General features: G+C 41.7%; 1 protein-coding gene across 1 annotated transcript in view; it reads left to right on the top strand.

Moving 5' to 3' along the window:
• Window positions 1–22,991, top strand: part of CFAP47 (cilia and flagella associated protein 47) — a 326,940-nt gene that overhangs the window by 270,158 nt on the left and 33,791 nt on the right. Inside the window, exons 58-60 of the mRNA XM_072994251.2 lie at window positions 10,113–10,272; window positions 11,201–11,298; window positions 17,038–17,193. Of these exons, the coding sequence (XP_072850352.2) occupies window positions 10,113–10,272; window positions 11,201–11,298; window positions 17,038–17,193 (414 nt within the window). The remainder of the gene's footprint in view (window positions 1–10,112; window positions 10,273–11,200; window positions 11,299–17,037; window positions 17,194–22,991) is intronic.

Here is a 22,991-nt window from a genome sequence, read left to right as displayed (position 1 = left end):
CAGACTCCCACAACAGCTTCTTCTTCCCAGCTGCTGCTTCGTCACAACCCAGTGTCTCACAGTGTCTCACTTTCACCACACAGGCATCACATATTTATACAGTACAGCCCCTCCTCCTGATGTCCCGCCTTCCACTCCCCATAGGATGGAACTTTCCCTCCAAACCCATGACAGACAGGTAACATCAGTGCTGTATGTAACACCTCCCCTCTTTATAAGTTGTTTTGTAGGGGGAAAGCTAAGGTGCTTTTCACCAAAAAACAACCTGAATAAAACATACAACAACAGTTATACATACCATATAATACTTACTTATACTTACATTCTAAGTTAAACCATAGCAATTATGCATTTAAACATTTGTCATCATTATATACACATAGTCCATGTTCTTTCGCCGTCTTCATTCTTCAGGTCTTCTTGATAAGGCGTCAGCAACACAGTTCACTGACCCTCTGACCACCTTCACTTCAAAGTCATAGTCCTGTAGGTTTAAAGCCCACCTCATAAGTTTGCTATTGTGGGTTTTCATTGTCTTTAACCATTGCAGTGGTGAATGGTCAGTACACAGAATAAAATGTCTTCCCCAGATGTAAGGCTTGGCCTTCTGGATCGCGTAGACTATGGCCAAACACTCCTTCTCCACGGTTGCCAAATGTCTCTCACCTTTTTGAAGTTTCCTACTCAGGTAGGATACTGGATGCTGGTCACCATTCTCATCCTCCTGGCACAGAACTGCTCCTACCCCGCTGTTAGACGCATCGGTGTAGATGATGAACTCCCGGTCGAAGTCTGGAGCACGCAGGACAGGATAGTTGATTAACGCCTCCTTCAACCTCTGGAACGCCGCCTCACAGTCGCTGGTCCACGGGATGCGGTCATCAGCCTTCTTCCTCGTCAGATCGGTCAGCGGAGCCGCAATCTCGCTAAACCTCGGGATGAACTTTCTGTAGTAGCCTACCAACCCAAGAAATGATTTGACTTTTTTCTTGGTGTTGGGTCTAGGCCAATCACGAACTGCTTCTATTTTGGCCTCCAGGGGTTTTATCATTCCTCCCCCTACCATGTGACCCAAGTATTTTATTTCTGGGCTACCCAGCTGACACTTGCTGGCCTTTACTGTTAGCCCTGCTGCACTTAACCTCTGCAGCACTAACTCCAGGTGTATCAGGTGATCTTCCCAGGTATTACTGAAGATCCCTATGTCGTCAATGTAGGCCACTGTAAAGTCACTGAGCCCTGCCAAGGTCTGGTCCATCAGCCTTTGGAATGTGGCTGGTGCATTTCTGAGACCAAAGCTCAGGACTCGAAACTCATAGAGACCAAAAGGGCTGCAAAAGGCAGTTTTTTCTTGATCCCTGGGATCAATTCTTAATTGCCAATATCCCTTTACCAGGTCCAATGATGAGATGAACCGACAACCCCCTATGGTTTCAATCAGGTTGTCTAGCCTGGGCATTGGGTAGGCATCAGGAGTGGTTACACGGTTTAATTTCCTGTAATCAACACAAAACCTAATGCTCCCATCAGGCTTGTCCACAAGGACTATCGGAGAGGACCAAGGACTAGAAGAGGGGACGATTATGTTCTCCCTCAGCATCTCGTCCAGCTCCTTCCGCACCTTGTCCCTATAGGGTCCCGTTACTCGGTATGGGGATACTGCCTGCGGGGGTGCATCCCCTGTGTGGATCCGATGCATCACTCCCTTCACTATCCCCGGCTTGTTGGAAAACACCTGTTGATATTTACTAAGCAGCATTTTTAGTTCTTGCTGCTGGTCTTGGGTGAGTGCAGGACTGATCTTTACCTCCTCTGGGTTGTATTTTACTTCCCCTCTACCCTCCCAGAAGGGTAATTCAGCTTCCTCACTCTCAGCTGCTTTTATAGCAAATAGAACCCTCTGTTCCCCTCTGTAGTAGGGTTTTAGGGCATTCACATGAACCACCCTCCTTGCTTGGTTCTCCTCCTGCTCTATTAGGTAGTTCAGGTCTGACATCTTGGAAATGACCCTATATGGTCCTGCCCATTTGAGCTGCAGTTTATTCTCTCTGCAGGGCCTAAGCCAAAGCACTTCCTCCCCTGGGTCAAAGTGCCTCTCTCTAGCTTTGTGGTCATACCATGTTTTCTGTCTGACCTTCTGAGCTTGCAGGTTTTCTGCTGCCAGCTCTAGATTTCTCCTTAGGTCATTCATCAAGGTGTCTATGTATGTCACAACGTCTTGTGGGTCATCCTGGGTGATCTGCTCCCAATTTTGTTTGATCAAATCAAGGGGCCCCTTCACCCTTCTCCCAAATAAAAGTTCAAATGGACTGAACCCGGTACTGGCTTGTGGCACTGATCGATAAGCAAACAAAAGGGATTGCAGCTTCTGGTCCCAATTGTTTGGATTCTCTGCCAAGTAAGCCCTAATCATGCGCATTAGAGTCCCATTGAACTTCTCAGTTAACCCATTACTTTCAGGATGATAAGCAGTAGTTTCCTTGTGCTTAATTCCACAGATTTGCCATAAGCGTTTCATGAGCTTTGATGTGAACGATGCGCCCAAATCTGTGATGATCTCTGAGGCAAATCCCATCCTGGACATATACCCCACCAAAGCATCGGCCACTGTGTTAGTTTCAATGTTAGTCAAGGGTATGGCTTCAGGATACCTTGTGGCATGGTCCACAATTGTTAGAATGAACCTGTTCCCCCTCTTTGTGGCCTTGGGCAAAGGTCCCACAATATCCACCCCTATGCATTTGAACGGAGTGTCAATCACAGGCAAAGGGCACAACTTTGCTTTGGTCCTGTCGCGGTTATTCCCCTGCCTTTGACACACATCACATTGTTTACAGAACTCCCTGATCTGCTTCCCTATGTCAGGCCAGTAGAAATTCTGTGTGATTCTCTGCTGTGTTTTGTTCACCCCTAAGTGCGCAGCAAACATGTCAGAGTGCCCCCTTTGTAAGATCATGGGGCGATACTTTTCAGGTACCACCAGCTGACTTCTGATCCCATCTCCCCCTTTTGAGATATTTCTCAGGGTCTCTCTATATAAAATCCCCTTTTTCTCCAGAAATCTCACTGGGGTTTCAGGTGTTAGCTGGGCGTCAGTCACCTGTTCAAAACACTTTTGGAGAGTGGCGTCTGCCTTTTGCTCCTGTCCAAATCTGCTGTCTGTGGTTAAGGTTTCCACCACAGCTTCTGAACTCCCCTCTGCTTCCGTCTCTGGCTCATCATTACCCCCCTGAACTGTCCCTGTGGTGGCTTGTGAGCGTGTAATCACTAGCACCCGTTTCACATGTTCAGCCAGGTCATTTCCCACGAGCACGGCTGCTGGCAGAGTCGATGAAATCGCTAGCCGCCAATCTCCCCTCCAGCCTTGAAAGTTGACAGGTACCTCTGCTACTGGCAGAGAGATTACCTGCCCCTCAATCCCTGCCACCTTTATGCTCTCATTTGGGATTATAAACTCCCTAGGGATGATATCTGGATGGCACAGGGTTACCTGGGAACAAGTGTCCCGCAGCCCCCTATACTGACGGTCAAGTATTCCTACGTCCACCCCGGCTGTCTCAAACAACTGAGAATCTGTTTTCACCAGCAAGCAGCGTTTTACCTCCACAAGAGGACCATTTTCCTCAGCCTGATCAGCAGCGGTAGCTGTTCCAGACTGAGTAGCCATGGCAACAGGCTCCCTCAGTGACACTGAGCCTTGCTCTTTCTGGACACAGAACACAGCTTTTGGCTTGGTCCCACTAGAATTCTGAGGCACCATTCCTTTTAGCTGCTTTAATTTCTCACACTCTGAGATTAGATGACCCTTTCCCTGACAGAAATAACATTTTCTGGTGTATTTTGATTCTCTCTCATCTTGTTTTGGTTTTCCCTCCAAAATCTGAGGTCTTGGTTTCATGTCTGAGGGCTTCCCTTCACCATGGGCCCCTCCCCCTTGCTGGCTTTTCCCTGGTCCCTGAGAGTACTTGCTGTAGGTTTCTTTGGGTTTACCTACAGATTTCCCCTCACCCAAGGGCTTTCTTATTTGAGAAATAAAATCTGCGGTCTCTGCGGCTTCTGCCACAGACCTCGGTTTCCTTTCCCTCACCTGGAATTTCAATTCCCCATGCAGGACTGAATAGAACTGTTCCAGCGCTATCAAATCTTTAAGCTGCTCATAGGTCTCTGTTCCCTCCTGCGATAGCCATTTCTCAAGCAGCCTCACCAATTGGGCCCCCACTTGGGTAAAAGTCTGCTCTGGCTTCTTGGTTAGGGACCTGAATCTTTGTCTCAGCTGTTCCGCATTTATCCCATGTCTTGCAAACACCAGTTTCTTAAACTCTGCAAAATCTTTCATCAGTTCCTCAGGCATCTCGGCATAGACCTCAGCCAGGCTACCACTGATTAAAGATCGCATGATGGTCATCTTCTCAGTTTCCCTCACTGAGAAGTCCACAAACGCTCTTTCCACTAAGGAAAAGAACACCTCAGGACAATCTCCCTTGTGGTACACAGGGAATTTCTTCAGGTCAGCCTTAGACAGTTGGCCTCCCTCAGAATCCCTATTGTTATTATTGTTCTGGTTCATTATTTCCAATTTTCTTAATTCAAACGCCATTCTTTCTTTTTCCAGAGCAATTTTCTCTCTCTCCATTCTTTCTTCCCTCTCCATTCTCTCTCTCTCTCTCTCTAATTCAAATTGCCGCTGTTTCTCCCTTTCCTCCCTTCTTTCTCTCTCTAATCTTTCTTCTCTTTCCCTTTCCTCCATTTCAAATTGCCTCATCCTCAGTTCATGCTGTTGGGCTAGGAGTATTTTTCTAAGTTCTGGGTTCTGCTCTCCTGTGCTGTCACCCTGCACTGAGCCAAATTCATCCTCAGAACCTTGGTCAATCTGGGGGTCTTTCACTTCACTCATTTCGGCCATCTGGCTTCGAGTCAAGGGCATAATCCCCCCTCAGAACAGGCTGCTTTAAAAGTCAAGCCTCAAAATAAAACGACCACTTTTTTCCTTCTTGCCTCAGAACCAGCTCTCCCTAGAGATTGCTGCTGTTCCTCAGCACTAAACTTGCAACAGTATCGAGTCAGAGCCTACCCCCCTCTGCTGGGCCTCTCAGCTGGCAAGCTAGCTCGCTGTTGCTACGCAGTTTTGCCTCAGCTTTTTCCCGCCAAAACTAGGCTGCCTCAGAGCACCTTAATCTAAGTCTCCCCAGTTGGCACGTTCTTCTACTAGCGCACCTCCCCGTGAGGTACACCTAGAAGATTACCTACGCGCCTCAGACTGTCCCTGACTAGACCCCCCCTTGCTCTGGGCACACTTGCCAAGGCTTTGCTGGACCGCTGGACAACTGGACCAGTCGTATCCCACACGCTGGACACCAATCAATGTGACAAACCCAGACCTACTGGGATATGTCACACAGTTACACTAAGCTGCCACCAACCATTCCCTTTAAGAAGTCACACAGACCAGGGATGGATTTTTCAAACAATAAAAAGAATAAGGTTTATTTTAAATACACACAGGGAAAAATAAACAATCAGGTAAATAAGATAAAGTAACGTGGCTTATTCTCACACATACAAGCATACAGTTTGGTTCACCCAGAACCCTTAACTTGAAGCACAGACCCTGAACCTATCAGTTCTGGCTAACCAACAGACACCTGAACCTATCAGGTTGGTACTCTGACACACAGAAGTACCCTGTCTGACACACAGACTCCCACAACAGCTTCTTCTTCCCAGCTGCTGCTTCGTCACAACCCAGTGTCTCACAGTGTCTCACTTTCACCACACAGGCATCACATATTTATACAGTACAGCCCCTCCTCCTGATGTCCCGCCTTCCACTCCCCATAGGATGGAACTTTCCCTCCAAGAAAACTGGAGTTATTAAAGGAACATTTTGTGCAAAGATGTACATGATAAAGGACAAATATGGGAGGGATCTAACAGAAGCAGAAGACATCAAGAAGGGGTGGCAAGTATACAAGAGGAATTATACCAGAAAGATTTGGATATCCCGGACAACCCAGATAGTGTGATTGCTGACCTTGAGCCAGACATCCTGAAGAGTGAAGTCAAGTGGGCCTTAGAAAGCATGGCTAACAACAAAGACAGTGGAGGTTACGGCATTCCAGTCAAACTATTTAAAAAATTTAAAGATGCCGCTGTTAAGGTGCTACACTCAATATGCCAGCAAGTACAGTGGGGTCTTGACTTCAGAACTTAATCTGTATTGGAAGGCGGTTCTCAAGTCAAAAAATCTGTAGGTCAAGTCTCCATTGACCTACAGTGCATTGAAAACCGATTAATCCCGTAACAGGCCGTTTTTGTTCCATTTTGGTTTTTTTCTGGTCTGTAAGTCAATTCTCAGGCTGCAAATCAAACCTAAATTTTGCGGCCAGAGAAGTCTGTAACTCAAAAAGTCTGTAAATCAAGCTGTCTGTAAGTCAAGGGTCCACTGTAGAGTGGCCAGAGGACTGGAAAACATCAGTCTATATCCCAATCCCAAAGAAGGGCAGTGCCAAACAATGCTCCAGCTAGCATACAATTGCACTCATTTCACACGCTAGCAAGGTTATGCTCAAAATCTTGGCAGGCTTCAGCAGTATGTGGACCGAGAACTCCCAGAAGTACAAGCTGGATTTTGAAGGGGCAGAGGAATGCGAGACCAAATAGCTAACATGCACTGGATTATGGAGAAAGTCAGAGAGTTAACTTATATGCAGAATACATCATGTGAAAGGCAGGACTGGAGGAATCCCAAGCCTGAATTAAGATTGCAGATATGCAGATGATGCCACTCTGATGGCATAAAGTGAGGAGGAATTAAAAAACCTTGTAATGAGGGTGAAAGAGGAGAGTGCAAAAAATGGTCTGAAGCTCAACATAAAAAAACCCTAAGATCATGGCCACTGGTCCCATTACCTCCTGCCAAATAGAAGGGGAAGCTATGGAGGCAGTGACAGATTTTACTTTCTTGGGCTCCATGATCAATGCAGATGGTGACAGCAGCCACGAAATTAAAAGACGCCTGCTTTTAAGAAGAAGAATCGGCGAAACCTCGACAGCATCTTAAAAAGCAGAGGCATCACCTTGCCAACAAAAGTCCGACTAGTCAAAGCTATGGTTTTTCCAGTAGCGATGTATGGAAGTGAGATCTGGACCATAAAGAAGGCTGACTGCCAAAGAATTGATGCTTTTGAACTGTGGTGCTGGAGGAGACACTTGAGAGTCCCCTGGACTGCAAAGAGAACAAACCTATCCATTTTTTAAAACAATTTTTATTTATTTTAATACAGTGGTGCCTCTCTTAACGAGCGCACCATTTAACGAAGAATCCGCATAGCGACCCATTTTTTGGGGTCGCTAATGCGATCGCATTGCTAAACATCGCATTGCGATCATTTCTGCACCTGGAGGCCATTTTGGGAACAGCTGATTGGCGGTTCCAAAATGGCCACCGGGTGCAGAAAATGGCTGCCTGCACCATTTTATCGCCCTGCCCTCGCTTACCGAGGGTGCGAAAATGGCAGCGCTATGGAGAAACTTCGCAGAACGTTGAGTTTAAGAGCCATAGGAACACATTAAACTAAGTTTAATGCATTTCTATGGCGTTTTCCATTCCGTTTAGCAATGTTTCCCCATAGTGAGGGTTAATCCGGAACGGATTAACCTCGCTATGCGGGGCACCACTGTATATTTTTCTAACATACAGAAAACCATAAAAACACCCAAAAAAAAAAAGGGAGAAAAGGAAAGAAAAAAAGGCAAAAGAGAAAAAAATCCAGAGTACGTATACAAGGAAAGAAAAACTAACTAGCCCCTCTATTTAAAGTACCCCCTCCCCTCTTTGGAGTCAGAGACTCCCGCCTCATTAGCCCCTCTACTCTCCCTATATCGATTTCCAGTATATACTAAATGGTCATACATTTATCATAAATTTTACCCTAGACTCCTGTCTTCTTCTGGGCCCAAGAATATATTAGTCCCCAGCTTTGTTTTACATAGTCTCTTGGTTGTTCCCGTAGTGCTTCTGATAGAGTGTCCAGTTCTGCTATGTCCAATAGCTTCTTTAACAGCTCTTCTATTGTCGGAATTTCTTCTGTTTTCCATTTTTGGACCCAGAGTAATCTAGCTGCTGTGAGTATATACATGAGACAATGCTTCAATTTATTATCATTTACTCCTGAAATGACATTCAATAATGCCATTTCAGGTTTTATCTCTAACTTCTGCTGAGTAATATCTTTTGCTAGATCCCATACCTGTGTCCAATAAATTTTGACCTTTTCACATGTCCACCACATATGATAATAAGTTCCTGCATTTTTTTACACTTTCAACATATATTGCTGTTACCCTCTGACATTTTTGCTAATCTTACAGGTGTGTAATGCCATCTATAGAACATTTTGAGTATATTTTCTCTTAAATTTACTGGTTTAAACATCTTATAGCTTTCTTTCCACATCTTAGTCCAATCAGAACAAACCTATGCATTTTGAAGGAAATCAGCGAGCACTCAGGGTTGATTTCCTTCAGAACAAACCTATCCATTTTGAAGGAAATCAACCCTGAGTGCTCGCTGGAAGGACAGATTCTGAAGCTGAGGCTCCAATACTTTGGCCATCTCATGAGAAGAGAAGACCTTGATGTTGGGAATGTGTGAAAGCAAGAGGAGAAAGGGACGACAGAGGACGAGATGGTTGGACAGTGTCATCAAAGCTCCCAACATGAATTTGACCCAACTCCGGGAGGCAGTGGAAGACAGGAGGGCCTGACATGCTCTGGTCCATGGGGTCACGAAGAGTCAGATACGACTTAACAACTAAACAAAAAAACTTGATTCTGGTCTGGTTTATCATGATCCATTGCAAAAGAGGACGTGGTTTAGATCAGGATGATAACCAAGATGTACCTATCTCTACATCCTGCAATAGTTTCTTTTTTATGAGATGGAGAACCAAAGCTATAAGATCTCTCTGACTGGGATCCACGGTTATGTGATGACGACTCCTCCTCCTCTCAAAGAACATGTACATTTGTGGCAATTTCATCAGGCTGTATTAGAAGGAAAGAGAAGCCAACAAAGCCTCTTGCATTGTCCTGATTAGGACCAACTGCCATTTGGCTTCTTAATTCAGCATATAAAGAAACAATTAATTGACCATCAAATTTAAAGAGTTTCCAAATTTGGCAATTGCCCATACAAATATAATGACACAGAGGCTATATGCAGTGCAGTGTAGTCTCTGCTCACTGTGTGATTCTGAGAGGTAGTTAAACATCTGGGTAGCTGCCTATTTTTTACAAAAAAAAAACATTAATGTCAATGGCCTGAAGTGATTCTGGACTTGGATTATTCAGAAGCTAACAAATTACATGATAATAGCAAACAAAACCTGTAAAATTGATTAAATTAACTGGTCTGGAAATAAATTTAACTTCTTGGAGGCAATTTAAGGGCATTCATGCAGCTGCAAAATTGTGACTGGGAAGCATCAGCCAGCAGAGGGGCACCCAGTGCAAACATTGCTGGCTTCTTGCTTGATGAACCACCGGACGATGACAGATTTTCTCTAGACATATTGCACCAGAAATATTTTCAGATATTTTTCCTTCTCTGATCTGACAATGACATTTCCATTACCATCTGTTCCTCTTACTTAGGAGGTGAGAGAAAGAGGATCTGTTGTTACAGAAGGAGAATGCTTGTTTGCCACAAATCTACACACAGTTGCCATTGTTTTGACTTTTAGAAGCCAAACATTTCTGTTTTCAAACTGTTATGCTGTTCGTCTCCAATAAATAATGGATGAATTCATAGCTGGATGGGAAATAATGCACTCATAATCAGACCTCTGGGTAGTGTGGGCGGCATATAAATAAATAAATAAATAAATAAATAAATAAATAAATAAATAAATAAATAAATAAATAAATTTACTTCTATACCAATGAGTTGTTGCTCTGTGTAGCCTATATTAAGTATATGTGACTTTAATGTAATTGTGGCAGAATGATTATTAGACAAGCCAGTCATTTGACAATAACTTTAAATTCCTTCCTTTTTTGTTTTGTTTTGTGTTGGTTTTTATTTTTTATTTTATTTTTTATTTATTTTTTAGGAATCCTTTTGCCTCCAAAGAGCAAGCTAGATATTCCGGTATTGTTTGCACCTTATTCCATGAAACTATATGAAGTTGTGCTTGTTGTTCAAGTTGAGAAACTGGATGGTGGAGACTGGTCTTATGATGATACTCTTGACTTAAGCAAAGTATTCAACAGGTAGGTATTTAAAACACAGGGCAGACAAGATTGGTTAATTCTGCTGATTCTGAAATTTAAATTATTGTATAATTTGTTTAGTAATTTTTGAAGTAATCCGTTCCAGCATTTCAAAAGGCAAAAAAGCAGGAGGAAAGGGCTGGAAATTTGAATTTCCAGCCCTTTCTCCCTGGCCTTTTGGCTTCAGAGGTCTCAAAAGGCTTCGTCCAATGTTGGGGGGAAAGCCCTTTGAGACCTCCAAAGCTGCCGATCGCAGGGAGGTCTCCCAGGGCTTGTCCACCACCATGGGAGACCTCCCTGGGGGTCCCTGCCACCGCGATGGGTACCTTCGGAGCTCTCAAAGGGCTTCCTCCGATGTCAAGCGGAAAGCTCTTTGCTCTGAATGCAAAAAGGCAGGGAGAAAGGGCTCCGTTGGGAAAAAACGGCATTGACTTGCAAACGGAGCCTCGACCTCGTTCGTAGGTCGAGCTCCGTTCGCAATTCGATGCCAATTTTTGCCAGTGGAGCTGTTCGTAAATCGAAAAGTCTGTATGTAGGGTCGTTCGTAAGTCGAGGGTTGACTGTACCACTAGGTAAATCATAAGGCTGATATCAACTTGTATCTTGATGTTGCAAATAAAAATAACATTTTTAAATGTGGTGAGGAAGGGAAAGGACATATCTGTGCCTCATCCAAGTTTTAAAAATTCTTGTTGTGGGGATTAATTTCAAACATAGTCAATGTTATCATTTTTCCTTTTGTTTTTAAGGAGAAATAGCCCACAGTGAGACTATTTGTAATTCTCCAAAGAAGTGGAGAAAATGTCTAAAGGAATTTTTAAATGGGCATGGAAGACTTGATTAAGTTGTTTTGGGAAACTTAGCTGTTCTAGGTCAATATTGGTTGTCCAGATTTCACAAAGTAATCACATTTGTTTACTTTTCTCAGAAATACTATAATCACTGAGAATGAAAAGATCATGGGACTTCGCTGGATTTATCCAATTCATGGACTCCCTGAAGCACCACCCTATAAATCAACACCAGGTACATTATGTGCAATGGAGTTGCAAATCAGGAATATTAAAATGACTTTCCTCCCCCAGGCTATGATTTAGACAGGAAATAGATGGAGCAGTAGTTCCTAGAGATCTTATGGTGAACATTTATTTCACCAAATAAATAATCTGATTTTCACTGAATTTATCTCTGTCCTCAGTACACCTCTGGTTTTATTATAAATGAATTCTTTTTTGTTATGGCACATTAAATTAGACATGTATGAGTGATGGGGACACACATCTTGTTAGGTTTGTAATTGACCTGGACAAATTGGGCTATTTTCCTGGATCATTGGAAGGTAGCTCATTTATTCCAAGCCCAATTACAAACCAGAGTGGACCTGCAATAACAGGTTGCAATCTTCACTGAGTCCCTGGAGGAAAGGTGGGAAATAAACACAAACAGCAAACAACTCTTTCCCCTCTTTTTGGCATCTAGCTATTTGCCTGCTACTTCTGGGCAGTACAGCTTACCCAACTGGGTGTAACCAGTGCATCCTCCCCAGAGGAAAAATGCAGCACAATTCTTTCACTAACAGCAGCCAGCAATTGCACTTAGGGGTTGGGATTGCACTCTGGATTTCTTTTATTTGAAAAACAAGTCTTTGGTGATTGCTCATGTTTACCTTATTGTCACTGATCAGCCTAAAATAATGATAGGAATACCACATAGCTTTGCCCCTTCTCCACAACTGCAATCCTGTATGTAGCTGTACATTCCAAAAGGCATTGGAATCAATTAGAAGAGATAGTCATGTTAGTTTGTGCTAGCATATCAGGAAAAATTGAAAGAAAAATTAAAATACTTACTTACTTACTTACTTACTTACTTACTTACTTACTTACTTACTTACTTACTTACTTACTTACTTACTTACTTACTTACTTACTTACTTACTTACTTACTTACTTACGTACGTACTTACTTACTTACTTACTTACTTACTTACTTACTTACTTAGGGGCTTGACTACATGACTGGGCTGGTGTGGACTAAATAGAGTAACTTAGAAGTCCAGTGTGCCATTTGGTGCATTCCTCACAGCCAAATGGCAGATGGACTTATTTGGTCTGCACAACCTGCTGTCAATTCACCGGTATCATGAAGTTGCTTAAGAAGAAAGCCACTTCAGGATTTTGACAAATTAAATACTTTCTCAACTCTGTAGAGGGGATTGAGGAAGTGGGATTTTTTTAAAGAAAGTACATTAGGACAGCACATATGTGCTACATCACTTTTAAAAAAGTCAAATGGAAAACTTTCTCCTGGAAGTGGAATGAGATGGGAGGAGGCAATGAGGGGATTTTTTGTTTGCTTTTCTCTTAAAGGTCTGGTTGAGAACCTCTGGGCAGGTTCTCAACTAGACTTTTAAGAGAAAAACAAACAAAAATTCCTCTAATTTTCCTTCCTGCCTCCTTCTGTTTCCAGGAGGAAGTTTTCCATTTGTCTTTTTTAAAAAAGTGGTGCAGCACGTATATGCTGTCTCAGTATATTTAAATTTTTGCTTTCATTTTCTTGCCTTCACCAGGAAGCCAAGGAAGTGTTTTATTTGTCAATAACCTTAAGAGGATCTCTTCTGAAGCTACTTCACGATATGGCAAATTGACAGGGAAAGGCTCATTTTTTGTTTGTTTCCAGCAACCACACACATTTGTTTGTTTGTTTCCAGAAATCATTTTGGAAACGAACGAAAACAAAGTGATCCTAGCTGCACCAAAAATGTAGAAGCCCTTGACAGAAAGGTGTTGGTGGGAATGCTCTAAAGGGTGGACTGGTTTGCTCCAGCAAAGACATTGCCTAATAGCCATCTTTAGGAATGAACCAGCCTCCTCCATAGTGGATCAAACACTGGGCTAAATAGCCATGAAGTTGCCATCTTCGGCTATTTCCAAATTGAAGTGGGACTCTTCCAAAGGAGATCTAATGGTCCTAAAGATGAATAAGCAATTTGTTTTGGGAGAGATACAAGTCCTATTTGGGCACTATACCTGAAAGTATGTACTTACCAAAAAGTGTACACACACACACGCGCGCACGCGCGCGCGCACACACACACACACACACACACACACACACACACACACACACACACACACACACACACACACACACACACACAAAGGGGCATTGGCACTGAGGGTGCCTAAATCATGGCAAAAATTCCTACAACATTCTCCAGAGAGCACAAGGAGACTTGTAAAGATTAAATAGCATTTTTCCCAAAAATTGTCCTGGGCGCTCCAAGAGTTACTCACAATTTCTTTGAAATAACAACAAAGAATTTAAAAGTGTGTCACACATATTGTTCTGGAATATTGCCAAGGATTTACTAAGCCTCCAAATATCTTTCAGCTTTGACATCCAGGGTGTGGAAATTTGTTGATTTCCTGTAATAATCAAAGGGTAGCCTGAAGCTGTGGATTTCTGAACTGAAATTTGAATTTGGGTCTGAGCGAAAGTAGATTAGCTGTAAATTAATCCAAGATGAAGTTGGCTGTTTTGCTAAGTATTGAATCTGGTCTGAATCAAATCTTGTTACTACTATACATCCTTAATTCTTAATTTGCATCAGGGTAGCATGCTAGAATATTTCTTTTTCAAATATATGAATTTATTTTTTGAGGTAACTTACAGTTATAGAATTAATTTGTTCTTTCTATGGGCAAGTTTTATGAACATCAGGAATCAGTTTACAGTATAAGCTAATAGATTCATAAAACACAACATGTGTGCTAATAAGGCCACTTCAAAATGTGCTAGTCAATTATATACAAATGTATTCATCAAGGAATACAAACAATAATCCACCTTGGCAATCTTGATGTAATTGAGCAACTTATTGAAGAATGAAATCACTGAATTTAATAGAGTAGGTATTGTTTGTATTGTCATTGTTCTGATTTGTTAAGGATCTTTAGCTTAGAGAAAAATGCCAGCGTGATGTTAATTATAGATTTCATCTCATTAATTTGCTCTTTAATTAATTAAATATGGAATATTGAATATTACCATCAGAATTTATTTCATTCTTACACACCATGACATCCTCATTAAATCCTAAATTGACAAATATGCATGTTTATATTTTTACTTTAAAATATTGATATAAGTAACAGAATGAAGTCAGTGTAAAACATTCTTTTCTCCTTGGCATATTCACATGGCTGTTTTGAAAGATAAAGAAAAGCCATACATAGGTAAGTGTGCCAAGATGTAGATTTTTTCTTTTTGATTCTGGTACTTAACTAGTGCTCTCATGGTGGCCCTCCACAGTCTACTTCATATAAAGAAACAATGATCAGCCCAACAACTAACATACAGGCATCGCTCAGCTGGCAGAGGTTGATGCCTTTGAGCAAGTTAAGTAAATGAGCTTAAGTGTACCAAACTCTGGTTTTGATAATGGCCGCAATCTCTGTTGGCATTTGCAGTGGCAGCTCTGTCGTGTGTTTGAGAAACTGCTCTGTAAATATGGTTTTAAGATTCGAAAAGCATCCATTGCATGCCAGACATATTACTTGTACTAATCATGAGCAACCATATTTTAGATTAGGAAAAAACCTCCAAAACTCCCATTTAATTTCTAGAGTTCATTCACTATTGATTTCATTTATATTCAGTTTTGTGCTTGCAGCTAAGCCTGCAGAAGGAAAGCACTGGGTATACCAGTAACTAGGCTAACTAACTACAACTTTTCATGGGCTGTAGTTTGCACACAGAGTATTTACGGCATGGTTGAGCAAACTGCAAACCATGATCTGCATGTAGGCTCGAGGACCCCCACTGCAGGTCCCCACCCCTCTTTTGTTCTGTAATAACCAATTAAGACTAGAGCAGTGGTCCCCAGCCTTTTCTGACCTGCAGACCGGGGCACACTCACATGCATGTGCGGATGGTGCAGGGTGCACTTGTAGGGGCAGGGGGTGCTTGTGCACATGTGTGGATAGTGCAGGGTGTGCTTGTGGGGGCGGAGAACCCATGCATGTGGGTGGGCCTTGTGTGCATGGGGGTGTGGGCGTGCAGGGGTGGTGAGAGATCTGTCTCCGTGGCCCGCTCCTGCCAAGGCCACGGACCGGCACCGGGCCGCAGACTGGGGGTTGGGGACCCCTGGTCTAGAGGACATGATTGTCTATTTCACCCAATTCTTCTTCAGCACATCCTGATTTAGTGCCATAATGGGCCTTTTCCCAAAACCATCTAATTTCTTCTTTTAGTGGAGGACAGAGGCCACTAGAATGCTAAATGAGACATGGTGTATAAGGAAATGAAGTCATTGCTGATCCTTGAGGAACAGACAACACGAAGCCTGAACAATCCTTTCTACTTAGAACAAATATCCGGGCTAGTCTAATATATGACTTATGCATGTGGGAGGTAACACATGTATATTGGATATACTAGTCACATGCTACTATTTTGATTAGTAGCATGAAACCACATTTACATTCTCAGAAACAGCCAGATAATTGCCCCAGTGAGATTTAGGCCTTGCTTTGCCAAGGTCCTTCTCTCCCAGCCAAGTTTATTTCCTTTCTCCATGGACATTAAAATCAGGTCTTTCCACTATGTCTTTCCACTGCCAGCCAGGTGATTCAGCCACAATTCAAACTGAAGTCCATTTCCAGACAATAGGAAGACATGCCCAGTGTTCTACAATCTGTCCACAAAGTATATGTTTCTACCAGAAGAACTTTCAAAGAACTAAATAAACACTGAATGAAAGGGAGAGCATATCCTGTAGGGAGAGGATCTTCATCCACAGCCTGGGTCTGAGAAGCAGAAAGTTAATATGTTGTAGTCAGTATCACAATATATACTTATGGGGAATCAATACTCTTCAGTTTGTAAGAGCTGAATTAATGACATGTTTTGAGTGTCATAATTCATAGGGTTGCCATATGTTACAAGTGACTAGACACCACATAACAACAATAGGAGCAGTATTTATGGTGAGAGGCTGATGTGCATAGTATGTTTGCAAATGGAAATGTGATTGGGAGCTTGTTTTGGTGTATGAGGAGAAGGGCCAAGTCATTTCAGTAAGATGGACAGATAGGCCTGGGTGAGGGAAAAGTCTGCATACCTTGGTGCAATCCTCAGGAAGACCTCCCATGAGAAGACATGGATAGAACTGTTATTTTGAAATGGATGAAAATTTATAGAAGCAGTAGTAGGAGCAGCAGCAACAACTAATTTAATTTTTTTCAACTACCTATGTATGCTCATACTGGGATTTCATGAGTGTGAAATCCCATAAAAATTCCAAAATACAACAAATTACAAACCACAATAATGAAACACAATTTAAATTCCACTTTTAAAAAACAACAGCTTTAAAACACAGATGATACAACTAAAACTGAAGAGGTGGGAGCAAGAATTACATCAAACTTTGAAAATCTATTGAAAGAGAAACTTGTCAGAATATGTCTTTTGGAAATAATTTAAAGTTTGGAAAGTACTTGAAGAGGGGCCCTGAATGGACTTGATCGGACAGATATTCCTGAGCACCAGCACCACAACTGGAAAGATCCTGTTTTGCAGTGCCCCCCTCCAAATATTCAGCAAATGTCCATGAGAGATCACGCCTTTTAATGCAGGCCTCTGATTCTCTTTGTGCTGAGTGACGTCTGCACAATTACAGTGCCTGACCAGATAAAGTACATTCTCAATTTGAGTTGTGTGAACCAAGAAATATTTTATATATATATGTTTGTTTTCTAGCTGTGGTGCGCTGCCAAGCTCGTAGTAGAGTGGAAGAAAGAGTAGAAGTCCTGTTAACTGGTGTGGTTCCTGGAACAACTAGTTCACAAACCATTCATAACTCTGTAACTCCTTCCAAGAGCAGCAGCATTCGTGCTGAAGTTCAAGTCACTGAAGGTATGGAAAGAAAAGTACATTAATTGTCTATCTGCTGAACAAATTAGTGGGTGTACAGTGGTCTCAGGTATAAATATAAGCATGAGATCCAGCCATATCCCACAATTTTAATACTGGAAAATGAAGTGGCAATATGAAAATTCCTAAGAAGTACTTTTCTGTCTGCACAAGTCCCTGAATGTTTGCTTCTTAGGATCCTAACATATTATAAAAAACTCTTTCTCAGTTCAGGAATTAGGACTGTTTCTAAAATACATTGTATCTTAATCCTAGCTGGCAACCATGCTATTTATATGAGTCCTTTATATCAATGGTCCCCAACCTTGGGCTTCCAGATGTTCTTGGACATCAACTCCCAGAAATCCTGGCCAACAGAGGTGGTGGTGAAGGCTTCTGGGAGTTGTAGTCCAAGAACATCTGGAGGCCCAAGGTTGGGGACCACTGCTTTATATGAGTGAAATGTGGTGTTTATATACTGCCCCATAGCCCTTAAAGCACTCTCTGGGTGATTTAGAATTTACAATTTAATTATGTAGGCTACCAATTGCCCTCCCCCCAGTAAGCTGGGTATTCAATTTACTGACCTCAGACGGATGGGAGGCTGAGTCAACCTTCTGTTGGCTGCCTGAATCCTCTGGGATCAAATGCAGGTCATGAGCAGAGATTTTGATTGCAGTTTAACCATTGCATTATTTGTAAATACATTTACAGAATACAACTGTGTATATATGAATCCTTGCAGTCTCCAGCCTGCAAGCTGGCTAGTGCTTCCCAATCTTTCCTAGAAAACATTTCCTCAATTTTAGTTGTCATCTAGGAGGTTGGTGTCCATGAAATGGATAGATTTGATGCTGTATTACCTTATTTCATTGATTATTTGCTAGCACTTCTCTACATACTTCTGGAGGGCCATTGCCAGCCAAATAACAGGCTTTTTCAATAGGGGTAGGTTTCAGGCAGCCACCAGGAATCCTGCATGATTCATTAAGACATACAGTGGTACCTCACTAAACGACGACCCCGTTAAATGATGAATCCACATAATGATGACTTTTTGCAATCACTATAGTGATCCACAAAACTGTCATTCCTATGGGGGATTTTTGCTGGACGTCAATTAGGTCCATGCTTCGCAAACCGTTTGTTCACAAGACAACGATATTTTCGGCTCCACAAAATGGCTGCCCTGTGTTTTTCAGACCCATGATTCGCAGGGCAGCTATTTTTTACAGCTGATCGGCGCTTGCAAAATGGCTTCCCTATGGGCGATCTTCGCTGGACGACGAGGTATTCTCCCCATTGGGATGCATTAAACTGGGTTTCAATGTATTCCAATGAGGAAAGGGTTTTCGCATGACGATGATTTCACTAAACAGCAATTTTCACAGGATGGATTATCGTGGTCATGCTGTACATTCACTAGTTTGGCATGTGCGGATTGATAACATACAGCACTAGCATATTCTGCTATGGAGCAGCACTGGGGCAAAGTTATTGTTCTTATTGTTTGTGGCTGTTCACCCCAGTCTGACCTAGCCAGTTTCCTAAGTATGTTATTGTGACGGCTGCGATGACGTCACCTGCCTATCAATGTTATGCTGTAGCTCATCTGCCTATAGCAGGGCAGGAGGTGGGACTCCAGGAGGTGGAGCTATGTATATAAGGGGGGAGTGAATTGTTAAGGGAGTGTGCGTCTGTGACTTTATCTTGTCTCTCGCAGAGTAAAGAGCAGATAAACGCACACAACAGCTTCTTCTTTTCAGCAGTGTATTTACAAAATATATACAGGATATACATACATACAGCACTTCAGTGGCTCAGTATTCAAACCAGCAGCATGACATGCAGACATCAATATACAGGAGAAGAGAAAGACTGTACAGTGTTCATTTCTTAAATACAATTCTGGCATCAGTCTGGACCAATCCCGTCTGAGGTGACTTCATGCACACAGGTGTGGCAATCTTCATATTGCAGAGGATTGCATCAGCCAGGGATGAAGGAATGACGTCATCTTATTCTTGTTCTGCACACACACATATTATGTTCAGGCTATATAAAAATTATATACCTTAACACTCCTCCTAATTTTTAAATTGCCTGAACCCATTACACATTCCCAATGCATCTATACACATTTCATGCTTTTGAGCACACAACGGTTTAGTCAAAATGTCTGCAATATTTTCTTCAGTCTTGCAATATTCTAATTCAATTAATTTTCCTTTTACAGCTTCCCTTACGTTATGATATTTAATATCAATATGTTTGCTCCTGTTTTTTACCCTATCTGTTTTGGCCATTTGTATACAAGTGGTATTATCTTCCATTACTTTTATTGCATTATCTGTTTTACACTTTAAGTCTTTTGTTAATTGTTTGTACCAAATTAATTCAGAGCATAAATCTGACAAAGCAGCAAACTCTGCTTCAGAAGTTGAGATTGCTACAGAATTTTGCTTTCGTGATTTCCAACCAACTATATTACTTCCAAATTTTATGACAAATCCAGTCATAGATTTTCTGTCTTTTTCATCGTTGGCCCAGTCACTATCCACATAAGCTGACAGCTTATGTGGATAACCAATTTTTTGATGGTTGCAAAGTTATATGATAATTATATGTTCCCTTTAGGTATCTAAAAATCCTTTTTAATCCTTGCCAGTGTTTTTCACTAGGTTTTTCTATATATCTACTGAGTATGTTTACTGACGCCGCTATGTCCGGGCGCGTCCAGTTCGCTAGATACATTAGGCTCCCTATTGCTGAGTGATATAAATCTTTATTTTCAAAATCTTTACTTATTTCATCTTCCTTTTGAAAATCCACTGTCATGGGAGTACTCACATTCTTGCACTCTCCCATACAATATTTTTCTAACATTTGTTTTATTTTGTGTTCTTGACTTAATTCAAGTCCATGTTCTGTTTTCTTTATTTGTACACCCAGATAATTTTGTATTGGTCCTAGATTTTTAAATTTGAATTCCTTTTTTAATTGTTTTTCAAACAACTCTACTTGTCTCTGATCTTTTGCTATAAAACATAGGTCATCAACATATGCCAGAAGTATATTTAAATCATTCCCAACTTTCTTGGTATATAAACAAGGGTCTGCTAGACCGTTCTTGTATCCTAGTTTCATCAAAACTTGGTGTAAACAATCATTCCAATTTTTAGCAGATTGTTTCAAACCATAAATTGCCTTGTTTAGCCTGTACACTAGTTCTGGTTTAGTACCCTCAAAACCCGGTGCTTTTGCCATATATAACTCTTCCTTTAAGTCTGCGTTTAAGTATGCAGTTGTTATATCATAGTGGTAAATTACATAATTTTTACTGACAGCAAAGGCAAGCGTTGTTCTCAATGTCTCAGACCTAACTGTCGGAGAAAATACCTCATTATAATGTATAAACCTTTTCTGTGTAAAACCTTGTGCAACCAATCTCGCTTTATATCTGTAGTTTCCATCATTTTGCAATTTTCTTTTGAACACCCACTTACTACCTATTACCTTATGTTCTGCTGGTAGTTTGGTTTCAGTGAACACGTGATGTTCCTTCATGGAATTCATCTCCTCCTCCATGGCCTCTAACCACTTATTCTTCTCATAATCAGGAAGCTTCAAAACATCTTTATAGTTTCTGGGCTCAATATAAACATTACACACTGTAATACCACTGACTCCAAATCTACTGGGTGGCACACCTTTATTTGCTCTCTGGGACCTTCTCGGACCATGTGTATTTGTGTGTGTTTCTATCTGACTACTTGTGTGTGCTTCCTCCTCATCGTATCCTTCCTCATCACTAACTTCTTTTTCTTCTTCTTCTTCATCATCTTCTGTAGTAGCTCCTCCTTCTTCATCATCAGCACAGGACTTCACGCCTTGCTTATGTGTTCCTGTCTGTCTTAATTGACCTTTTCTTTCGTGTAGAGGGATGTATAACTGTGAGTTTGCATGTACTTGGTCCCAGTTTTCCCCTTCATTAAAACTGGCTGACCTAGAGATTATCACACTTCTATCCCCATCAAAAAACCGGTATGCCTTTGAATTGGGTTCATACCCTACAAATGTCATTTTTCTTGTTTTATTTTTACCTTTTCTTCTGAGTTGTTTCGGGATATGCACCCAAGCCGTGCATCCAAACACCCTCAAATATTTTAAACATGGTTTCTTACCGTATAACATGAAATATGGTGTGTCATCTATCGAGGAAGAATAAATTCTGTTAACCAAAAAGTTAGAGGTTAGTATCGCTTCACTCCACAGACCGTGACGCAACCCAGAGTCTGCCAACAATGCATTTTTCATCTCTTGTAACACTCTGTTGCGTCTCTCAGCAACACCATTCTGAAATGGGCTATATGGGCTCGTTTTTCTATGTCTAATTCCCAGACTTTCTAACCATCTTTGAAACCTAGTGTTTGTAAACTCTGTACCTCGATCCGTTTGCAACTGCGCCACCTTGTGGCCAAATCTCCTCTCTACTGAAAATAACCATTTTCTAAATGTTTCAAACACTTCTGTTTTAGATTTTAGTGTATAACAATAAGAAAACCTTGTAAAATCATCCACTAGAACCATTGCATATTTCGCTCCTCCTAATGATGGAGGAAATGGTCCCATTAAATCTGCATGAACTAATTCAAATGGCCTGGTTGTGACTCTGTCACTTTTCCTCCCTTTTGGGGCCACATTAGTCTTGCTTCTTTTACAGACATCACAGTCCAAGTAATTTTTACATTCCTTTATGTTTATATCCCTGGCAAAATGTTCCATTTTCTGTAATGATCTAAAATTTACATGACCCAGCCTCCTATGCAGTAAATGTATACAGTTATCATGTTGTGGTTTGTTTGTATGTATCACATGTGCACTTTCATGTGTCTGGCTCTTTAACATGTACAAATTATTTTCTTGCTTCACTTTTGCAACTATTTTACCATGTTTCTTAATTATACACTCCTGTTTCTCAAAAGTGACAGTGAACCCTTGCTCAGCCAACGCTGATACACTTATTATATTAAACGACAATTCAGGAGCGTAAAATACCCCACTTATCTCAGTATTCAACGAAGGAATGTAAACAGTTCCTTGTCCTTCGACGGCCGTCTCTTGTGAATTCGCCATCATCACACTTCTGAGGCTGGTTTCATCTAAAAGACAAAATAGATCTCTATTATTAGACAAGTGCCCTACAGCCCCGAGTCAATCAGCCACTCCACTGTGTGGCTGCCGGGAACCTTGTCCCTCGTTCCTCTGGTAACCAAGGAGACCGGCCTCATGTCGTTCCTTTGTTGAAAATGTTTGGAGACCTTCTTTTTTCCGTCTCTGTTGCTTGGAGGACTTCCGCTTTTGTCACAGTTCCGTTGCAGGTGATTGGTGGATCCGCAGAGGAAACAGGCTTTCGTCATCATCACTCTTCCTCTTTGTTCTCCGTCCGCCCGCCTCCTGGGCACGCTGCCATCAGAGTATCTCTGTCTCTCGTGGTCAGCACGCACGTGGCTTGCCTTTTTGTTCAGCATTCTCTGTTTTAAATGCTGTTCCTCCTGCAGAATCCTGTTTGTCACATATTCTTCTGAAAGCTCTGTTTCTGGCATGCTTTCCAAACTTGTTACTAGCATGGAGTAATCATCATTCAGAGAACTTAGCAAAATATACACGCGCTGTTCCTGAGGGAAGACAACATTCATTAATTGCAGTTGATTAAACATGTCCTTCATATTTTTTAAGTGTTCCGAAGCACACTCATCCAGTTTCATCCTGCATTGGAACAACCTCCTGGTAAGAGAAAT

Source organism: Pogona vitticeps, chromosome 3, assembly GCF_051106095.1.
Source record: "Pogona vitticeps strain Pit_001003342236 chromosome 3, PviZW2.1, whole genome shotgun sequence".
NCBI lineage: Eukaryota > Metazoa > Chordata > Lepidosauria > Squamata > Agamidae > Pogona > Pogona vitticeps.
Note: the sequence above shows the minus strand (reverse complement) of the source record. Positions and strands in the feature narration are given on the sequence as shown.